General features: G+C 37.7%; 1 protein-coding gene across 1 annotated transcript; it reads right to left on the reverse strand.

Moving 5' to 3' along the window:
- Positions 1-3160: 3160 nt before the first annotated feature.
- On the reverse strand, positions 3161-9110 carry LOC103037695 (uncharacterized). The gene is made up of 9 exons (XM_022687152.2): positions 8848-9110; positions 6268-6423; positions 5582-5895; positions 5239-5437; positions 4578-4623; positions 4351-4442; positions 4127-4237; positions 3635-3911; positions 3161-3531 (listed from the first exon to the last, which is right to left on the reverse strand). Exons 3-9 carry the CDS (start codon positions 5817-5819, stop codon positions 3328-3330), a joined length of 1167 nt encoding a protein of 388 aa, XP_022542873.2. The 5' UTR covers positions 5820-5895; positions 6268-6423; positions 8848-9110; the 3' UTR covers positions 3161-3327.
- Positions 9111-10299: the final 1189 nt, after the last annotated feature.

Raw genomic sequence — 10299 nt, forward strand, 5'->3', positions numbered from 1 at the left:
ACCGACATTTTATAAGCTTGACCATGAATACCCTACAGCATGGCTTTCAATTGAATTATGGTATGTGATGCTTGTCTCCGTTCTTATTTAGGTGGCCATACTGTAATATGTGAGGATTACATGTAAACATTATGATGTGATGTGGTCCATACAGGAAACACAGATGTCATGCTTCTCTTTGAGGGGCAGCCAGATCACCTTGTGCCTTGCACATCACAAATTCTTCTAGATAGTGATCTTTTCCTTGTTGCTGGCCGAATGGTGGGGCACTCATTCCTGCATGGTGGCCCTGCCCTCGCTGGAATAAGCGAAGCAGTTGTTGATGTGCTGTTTGGGGCCTCTCCAGATATGACCACCATCACAGTTGAGGACTGTCCTGACCTTGAGCGTCGTCAAACTATTCAGCTGGTATTTTGAACATTATTCTTTTATATCAAATTGACTGATTGTTAGTAATGTAATGAATGGTACAGTGGATGCAGTTTTTATATTAACACAGTGTTTTTCTATGGTTTATACAGTCATGTGAAGAAGCAATGAAACTTTAATGCTTAATGAATACAGACCAATATGTTTCTTTAAGACAGAGAATGCTTTCTCTTGGCTAAATTTATTCATTATATCTGATACCAAGTTCCTCAGTTCCAAGTTATAACAGTGTTCTAATAATTAGTGCCTGGTCTCAAGCTATGTATGTGTATATATTCAAAATCAATTAGGTAAAGAATGACAAGTTAATGTTTTGACTATGTTGAAATCTGTTTTTATGGGTACCATTTAGCCACATGACTATATGATATGCATGTCTCACTATATTTAGTTAAAATAATTTGAGTATTCTTTTTAAAGTTGGATGGTAACAAAGACCTAAGTGAGGAAGAAAAAGATGCAGTCTGGAAATTAGCAGACATGTGGGATCTCCCAGGGGTGACATCTGACAACCGCAAATGGCTCTTCAGCCGTCTTCTTCAACATGCGGTAACAATCATTTATAGTTACTTCTCTGATGTTTAAATATTCATATGACAGTTCCGCAACATTTGGCCAAACCTAGCTAAGCTGAATTTTGTCCCCTCCCCTCTTTCAGGTCCTGGGAAGAACCGATAAACAGATTAAGCACTTCAGACGAGGCCTGAAGGAGACCTGCATTTGGCAGTTACTTACAGAAAGGAAGGATGTAATTCCTCTTATGTTCCCCCGTGAGAGAGATGTTGAAATCAAACCTCAGGTGAGAAATATGTTTGTCTATATAAGTAACAAATAACAGTACCTTAGATTGCAACATTATGATAATGATAAACGACACAAACGCTATGATTTTTTAAATTCATCAGTTTTTTATAAATTGAAATAGTTTAAGTTAGCATATAAATTTTATAATCATAGGGTTTGTCAAGTGTTTCATATTTATTTATTATTCATATAATGTCAAATCTTCCCACTCCACTTTAAAATATTTGTGCTGTGTCTCAAATAGATGGTCCTTGACCAGATATTGTGGCCCCTGGAAACGACAAATGAGGATGAAGACTACCCAGTTGAAACGAGGTGCCGCATAGCTGGATATCTTCGTGAGTTTATTGCAACAGGTAATAAAACACAAGTTTGATGTTGTCACTTAATTTTTAGATTGAAATCTGAAAGCGAATGACAAAAGCAAATATTAAATTGGTGCTTAGACATTTTATTAATGGAACACTGCACTGCATCTATTGTCAATCACATTGTTTTCAAAAAAAAAATGTTGGATGAAAGCAGTATTGTAAATTTATTTATTTATTTATTTATTTATTTATGCAGCATCTCAATCATCACTCAGGGGCCTAGTCCAGTTTTGGACCGGGTGGGAGGTCCCATCCTCTGACATGCAATTGGAGATAGTGCAGGGAAGTCTCCCCAAGGCGTCTACGTGTTTCAAGTCCCTCCGCCTACCAGGACACTACACTAACTTTAAAGACTTCAGTCAAGATCTAAATGCATGTGTAGCAACCTGTGATACAGGCTTTGGCTTGGTTTAACCAATTTTGAAGATTTGAAGACTTGATGTACGGCCTTGTTAATTTTGCTAGTTGTCTGGTTGTTTGCTTTCAGAGCTAGTTCCACATAGGAGAGCAGTGTATTCTCCTGCCCTACAATGTTTTAGCTGTTGCTTTTAATAATAGTTGTTCAAATGAGCTGTTCAAAGGAACATTGTTGCACTCAAATAAATACAGGGCCAACTTCAAAAATTTAGAGTAGCTTTGAAAAGTTACTTTATTTCAGTAATGCGGTTCAAAATGTGAAACTCAGATATATGTATTACACACAGAGTGATCTATTTTAAGTGTATATTTTTTATTATTGATGATTATGGCTTACAGCCAATGAAACCCAGTGTATTAGAAAATTAGAATATTATATTAGACCAATTGGTACTTTCTGCAGTGTGCCAAGTCCTGCTGGAAAATGAAATCTGCATCTCCATAAAAGTTGTCAGCAGAGAGAAGCATGAAGTGCTGCAAGATTTTGTGGGAAAACAAAACTGCACTGACTTTAGACTTGATAATAAATCACAGTGGATCAACACCAGCAGATGACAGACATGACTCTCCAAACCATCACTGATCATCAGTAAATTTTACATTTCATTTGTAAATCAAGGGAGCAGAGTCTGGAGGAAGAGTGGAGAGACACACAGTCCAAACTGCTCGAGGTCTAGTGTGAAGTTTCCACCAATCAGTGATGGTTTGGAGAGACATGTCATCTGCTGGTGTTGATCCACTGTGATTTATTATCAAGTCTAAAGTCAGTGCAGTTTGGTTTTCCCACAAAATCTTACAGCACTTCATGCTTCCCTCTACTGACAACTTTTATGGAGATGCAGATTTAATTTTCCAGCAGGACTTGGCACACTGCAGAAAGTACCAATTGGTCTAATATAATATTCTAATTTTCTAATACACTGATTTTTGGGTTTTCATTGGCTGCAAGCCACAGTCATCAACAAAATAAATAAATGCCTAAAATAGATCACTCTGTATTTAATACATCTATATAATGAGTTTCACATTTTGAACTAAATTACTGAAATAAAGTAACTTTTCAAAGCTACTCTAAATTTTCGAGATAGCCCTGTAGATGTTTTAAGATGTTTTTTTTTGATTAAATAAAGACAATGTGCTTTGTTTTAAATGCATATTTTATTTTCTCTTAAATTTTCTCTTGTTCACAACAGATACTTTATATTTCGTACTTCAGTTGCCATTGAGTGTGTAAAAACAACAATGTTGAAAATAAACTCAAAGCATTCATAAAAACGGATGCAAGTCTGTTTGTTAATGCAAAGGACTAACGGCCTGATTCAGTCACACCTTCTACGTACTGTACTACTGCCCTGTAAATGTCCTCCCCAAAGCATGCTGAATGAGCAACAGGATCAAATAGCTCTCTAAGCATTTCCATGTGTTCATTTGGCAAAGGACACACCAGTTCAGGAACCTGAATTCCTATTTGATCCATGTTTGTGTCTTCGAGTGGCAAGTAGTTGAAATCCTGAAATGAAACATTTGGATTTAACAATAAACACATTTAAAAACAGTTGTTACGTAAAATAGCTTTACTATGATAAAATCTCCAATAAAGGAAATCTACAAACCTCAACAGGGTCAGGATGGTCATCAGGACTTTGGATTAGACCAATTTCCCACAGTTGGTTTGGGGTAAGATTGTGTTCAGTGCGTAGTGAACGGTCATTCCATCCTGCTGTAAATGCATCTAGGTCATCCTGAATCCGTGGTATGAAAACATACTGGACACAGAAGAGATGTACATTGTAGGCCAAGTCCAGAACACCTTCCTCTTCAAGGAAATGGAGTAAATCATAGTAGACACTGGTCACACTGTTCCACACGTCCCGCCACAGCCGTTCTATTCTAAAGGGAGGGAGTTCAGGGGAAAATTATAGTTAGTATTTAACGCAAGGCCATATATATATATATATATATATATATATATATATGTGTATGTGTATGTGTATGTATATACATATATATATATATATATATATATATATACACATACTGTATTCTCATGAACATAATTGTGAAGAATCTGAAAGTGACAGCTGATTAAACAAAGTAAAAGATACCTTTGATTATGAACGCTTTTTCCAGCAATGAAACTGCCTCTGCCACAGCCACGAGTCTCAAACATGTAGCGTGCAATATCTACATTCTCAGAACCTTGGTCTCCTCTCACCCTTTCTCAGACACCAAACATAAGTAATTACTACAATTATGAATGAAGGATTCAGATTTTTTTTTTTTACACATGCAAATTTATTATACACATATATAAAAAAACAGCTACTACCTTGATGGCAAACCATGTTCCCTCACAGAACCAAGGAAAAAGTTGAAGGCTGTGGTTGCCTTATTGTTGTTAGCTGCCTGCAAGTAGACAATCTAGACACACAATCACACACTGAAAACCAAGGTGCACTAAAGGTAATCAAAATATACTGTCTGAAGTACACAGTGCTACTGAAGTACACTGAACAATTCTCTATTCATATTTAAAACAAGTATGTGGTATGTTACCTTTCTTGAAAACCCGTCAATCCCTCCAAACAAAACAATGCCATATCTAAACAACAAAAATGGCAGTGTTACTGACAATGTTCACGTTAAGCAGCAACACACTTTTGTATATGGAAGTACAGCATGAACTATGTATGACCAATTATAGAACGCATGTGAACCACAGTGACTGGTTGTACAATTTTATGAATTGTTTGGGTAATTTAGGTGGAAATGGTCTGTTTTTTGGAGTCATAACACTCAACAGAGTACAGTCTTGGGTAAATTATGTCATACAAACATATGACTACTTTACCATCTTAAACATTCAGTGCAGCTTACCAAGTCACTGAAATACCACAAATATTGTATAACCCTATTTTTAATACATGTGTGTATGCCTGAATGTTAGACATTATTTTATGATAGTTATGAGAAACTTTGGCCTAAAACATACTGTTCAAAATCCATTCAGGGCAAAAAAAATAAATAAAAAATGGGCTGTAAAAATGGCTGTGTATGTTGGAGACTGGCTACAATCACCAACACTGTAAAGAAGTTGGTGTTCTTAAGGTTCTATATAAATGACTTACACATAAATAACAAAATACAGCTGAATTTTGAAAAGGGGTAGTGGAATCCACTTTTTGAGTCATTAAATGAAATAATGCCATTTCCTTACCTAATTAACTTGTGATTGGTGTCCACATGCACAAGACAAAGAGGACTGGGGACGCTGTAGGTCCTTCTTACAACGCATCCAACACTTGCCAGTCTTTCAAGTATCCCAGCTGAATCTACGCGATGCATCGAGTCCCAGACTCTTGTCCACTGGACTTTATAACCCAAGGCCTTCAAGCGGCCTTTGACCATCCTGTGACCTAAAAGAAAGTGACAATCAGCAAAAATGTACAGTAAGAGAAAGTGTTATATTGTAATACTACCATTTTGAACTGCAGCCAGTTTGGAAAACTCTGATAAAGCTGAATAATTAATAAAACCAAGTGATTGGAGTTTAAATTTACCTAAACTTGGTGAATCTTTTTTTACAGCTAGTACCAGGCTGTCCAGCTCCTCATCAGACACTTGGCTGTAAGAGTCTCTTACGGAGAGGTACCATTCGGTCATCCGACGACGAATTGTCTTCTGCGACACCCCAAGCAATTTAGATATGTTTGGGACAGCCAGACCCATTTCTAGAAGGTGCTCAAGGTGGTCTTTGGAAACAGAGCTTTGGACGTCCTCTTGCTCCACCAATTGCATCCACTGAGATAGTGGTGGTTCGTTGATCTATCTCAGTGCTGATGAGTGTAACAAGATTGTGAAGCCCTTCAAGTACCTTTTGGAAATATTCACAATAAATGTAATGAACACACTTATTGTAGAACACACATGAAACATTAATACAACATTAATTAGAATGTAAAGTACAAAGGCATGTATTTCTTATTAGAGACGGAAAGATCAAATCTGATCTGATCACTTGCTAATAATGGTGTGGACAGTAATCTCAATAAATCTGATTAGAGAAACAATCTAGATTTCCCTGCAGTCTGGACACTGCCTCCGCAGTGCAGTTCTGTAGATATAGGGATACACAGACTCAGCTGGTGCTCGGAGTTCCACAGCATTTTAATGAGGTTGATTACAAAAAGAAAGCAAACAGTCCAAAGATCCTCAACCTAGTGTAACTTCATTACATTTTACGCACCTCTTGGGGGAATGTGACGTAAGGAGCAAGTGATCTTATGAGCGTCATCTCACTGACACACACAAACTCCAAATAGTCAAGATCCAGGGGTTGCCTCTGAAGGGCCTGCTCCAACCTCGACTGTAGTCTTTGTAAGACTTCTCTTCCTATCATCACCTGAGAACGAGATCAAGAAAGTTGTCCATTAAAACATCCTTCAGCCTAAACATCCATGGCAAAATTCAATGTAGTGTACTATGTCTTAACTCAGACACATAAAAAAACTATTTGTAAATAACATTGGTAACTGGTGTCAAAGTCATAGGCTACACAGCACAATGTGAATGCACAATTTCATCAGCCCCAAAAAGGCTGCTGATCTCTCTACCTGGCAAATATGAGCACTTCCAGTGGTAAACATTCCTAGTGGTAACATACTGAGTACTGCAATTATACTGATGATTTTTAAAATAAATGTGTAAAGGTTCACATGGAATCATATGAACACAGTTTCAAGGAAAAAAACGTGGTACACAGTGTTACAAAAATATAATACCAGCTCATTAGGGCAATGCCTTAAATGCTGAAGACTGACACTTAATTACTAGTAAAAGACTGACACTTAAAACTACTAGTAAAACAAGAGGTACTGGACATTTTTGTATGTTCTGATATACTAGCCAGAGTTCTTGTACCATTTTAGAAATCAAATAAGACCTTTTTAAGACCTCAATAAATATAATTTAAGACCCAAAAATGTAGTCATAACTTCTTAAGTCCATAATTTCAGAAATCAAAACTTTACATTTCCGATTTGTTTGCAAATTTGGTTCCACTAACCTCATATCTCTCCCAGATAACCTTAGTTAGCTCTCCACTAACCTCATATCTCTCCCAGATAACCTTAGTTAGCTCTCCACTAACCTCATATCTCTCCCTGATAACCTTAGTTAGCTCTCCACTAACCTCATATCTCTCCCAGATAACCTTAGTTAGCTCTCCACTAACCTCATATCTCTCCCAGATAACCTTAGTTAGCTCTCCACTAACCTCATATCTCTCCCTGATAACCTTAGTTAGCTCTCCACTAACCTCATATCTCTCCCAGATAACCTTAGTTAGCTCTCCACTAACCTCATATCTCTCCCAGATAACCTTAGTTAGCTCTCCACTAACCTCATATCTCTCCCAGATAACCTTAGTTAGCTCTCCACTAACCTCATATCTCTCCCAGATAACCTTAGTTAGCTCTCCACTAACCTCATATCTCTCCCTGATAACCTTAGTTAGCTCTCCACTAACCTCATATCTCTCCCTGATAACCTTAGTCAGCTCTCCACTAACCTCATATCTCTCCCAGATAACCTTAGTCAGCTCTCCACTAACCTCATATCTCTCCCAGATAACCTTAGTCAGCTCTCCACTAACCTCATATCTCTCCCAGATAACCTTAGTTAGCTCTCCACTAACCTCATATCTCTCCCTGATAACCTTAGTTAGCTCTCCACTAACCTCATATCTCTCCCTGATAACCTTAGTTAGCTCTCCACTAACCTCATATCTCTCCCAGATAACCTTAGTCAGCTCTCCACTAACCTCATATCTCTCCCAGATAACCTTAGTTAGCTCTCCACTAACCTCATATCTCTCCCAGATAACCTTAGTTAGCTCTCCACTAACCTCATATCTCTCCCAGATAACCTTAGTTAGCTCTCCACTAACCTCATATCTCTCCCTGATAACCTTAGTTAGCTCTCCACTAACCTCATATCTCTCCCAGATAACCTTAGTTAGCTCTCCACTAACCTCATATCTCTCCCTGATAACCTTAGTTAGCTCTCCACTAACCTCATATCTCTCCCAGATAACCTTAGTTAGCTCTCCACTAACCTCATATCTCTCCCAGATAACCTTAGTTAGCTCTCCACTAACCTCATATCTCTCCCAGATAACCTTAGTTAGCTCTCCACTAACCTCATATCTCTCCCAGATAACCTTAGTTAGCTCTCCACTAACCTCATATCTCTCCCTGATAACCTTAGTTAGCTCTCCACTAACCTCATATCTCTCCCAGATAACCTTAGTTAGCTCTCCACTAACCTCATATCTCTCCCTGATAACCTTAGTTAGCTCTCCACTAACCTCATATCTCTCCCAGATAACCTTAGTTAGCTCTCCACTAACCTCATATCTCTCCCAGATAACCTTAGTTAGCTCTCCACTAACCTCATATCTCTCCCAGCTAACCTTAGTTAGCTCTCCACTAACCTCATATCTCTCCCAGATAACCTTAGTTAGCTCTCCACTAACCTCATATCTCTCCCAGATAACCTTAGTTAGCTCTCCACTAACCTCATATCTCTCCCAGATAACCTTAGTTAGCTCTCCACTAACCTCATATCTCTCCCAGATAACCTTAGTTAGCTCTAGCCCTGCTCATTTTGCACATCTAATTCATTGGCTACAGCTACCCAAAGCTAGCACAGGAGTCTAACTGACAATATAAATAAAACCACTACACAGAGCCTGCCTGTTATCTTTTAAAAACTTTTTAAAACTTTTTGCAAAAGAAACGTGAGATAGCATTGTTCCTTAACTTACCTGACTCTCCATTGTACTTCTGGGTGGAAGCGCCACGACGGAGTTTGGGAGGCGTGTTCCAAAAGCGCGCCGAAATTGAGCGACAGCAACAAATCAGTGTTCTGATTGGTTAAACAAACCCCGCAATCTGATTGGTCTAGATAAAGCTTTCCTATTGGTCCATCAATCAGGCGTCAAAACAGGGTCAAAATTCGCAACTGCAGCTAGAGCTTCGCACACGCAGCAGAGAAGGTGAATGAGAGGATTTTTAGCTCCACAGTGAAAAACACCCACTGTCACATTTACAACCTCACAAATTCCATGTGATTCACACATTCACAAGATTGAATTTACAAATTAAAAAATATATATTTATATATATTTAAAATATTTTTTCACATTTGTACATTTGAATTATTATTAATATTACTTTCTGTTTCAAGTTTGCACATTCCAGTTAATTTGTGGATTTGGATTTACGTGCATGTAGTTGTTTAAATGCAGTTACAAGTTTCTTAAACGCAGTTACAAGTTTCAGTACATTTGTGACTTCTGTTTTACAAACTCAAAATCTTTATGACCCTTTTTTGACTCCATAGGTGATGTCCATGAAGAGCAGCCTGAAGCAGACCTTTCCCCTGTAACTGTGCCCTTTGTTATGCAGTGGCTTACTGGTCAGGCACACAAGCCACTTCTTGCCTCTGAACTACACGATTTCCAAATAACACTTATATTTGACCATGAATGTACACAGCGAATGCCAGAACACAAAATATGCTTCCCTGTTGTAAGTGCATGTGCTAAAACTATTACATTTCCTACTGTACATATGACCAGCTATGACACATTTAAAACAGTCATGGTACAGGCTATTCAGGCTGACCATGGATTCCATAGAGTTTAAAGGGGAATAAATGCCTTTCTTGGATTAAATCACAAATAACCACTGGTTTCCAGCTCTTCAGGACCAGAATTGCACAAATGTTGTTATAAAATCACCTCAGTGTTAACTGGTTGAAAAACAATTGTCTTTTGTACCTGCAGTTCTCAACTCTGGACCTGCCCATTTCCCTTTTTCCATTTAGAGTGAGTGTATTGAATCAGTCTCGCTTTTATAAGTAATTATTAATTTACATGCCAACATACCTTTTTAATCAGTTTGTATGTTTACAAAAAGCATTTTAAGACAAAACTGTTTAAACTTGTTGTGGTTATCTGAATATTTACATGAAATAAAAAAATAGCAAGTTTTAAAACCTGTATGTGTAACGAGTGAGCAGAAGGGAGGCGGACGTTTAAGCGGGTAAGACATAACTTTAATAAATAATAAACAAACAAATAAACAAATAGGGGAATGACAAATAAATATGTACATAAACAAACAAGGAATAACGATAAACAGAATATAACAAAACACGGCTAGGGATATATACAGGGGTAACTACATAAATATATACAAAATAAACAAAGAAA

Source organism: Astyanax mexicanus, unplaced genomic scaffold (assembly GCF_023375975.1).
Source record: "Astyanax mexicanus isolate ESR-SI-001 unplaced genomic scaffold, AstMex3_surface scaffold_37, whole genome shotgun sequence".
Lineage (NCBI taxonomy): Eukaryota > Metazoa > Chordata > Actinopteri > Characiformes > Acestrorhamphidae > Astyanax > Astyanax mexicanus.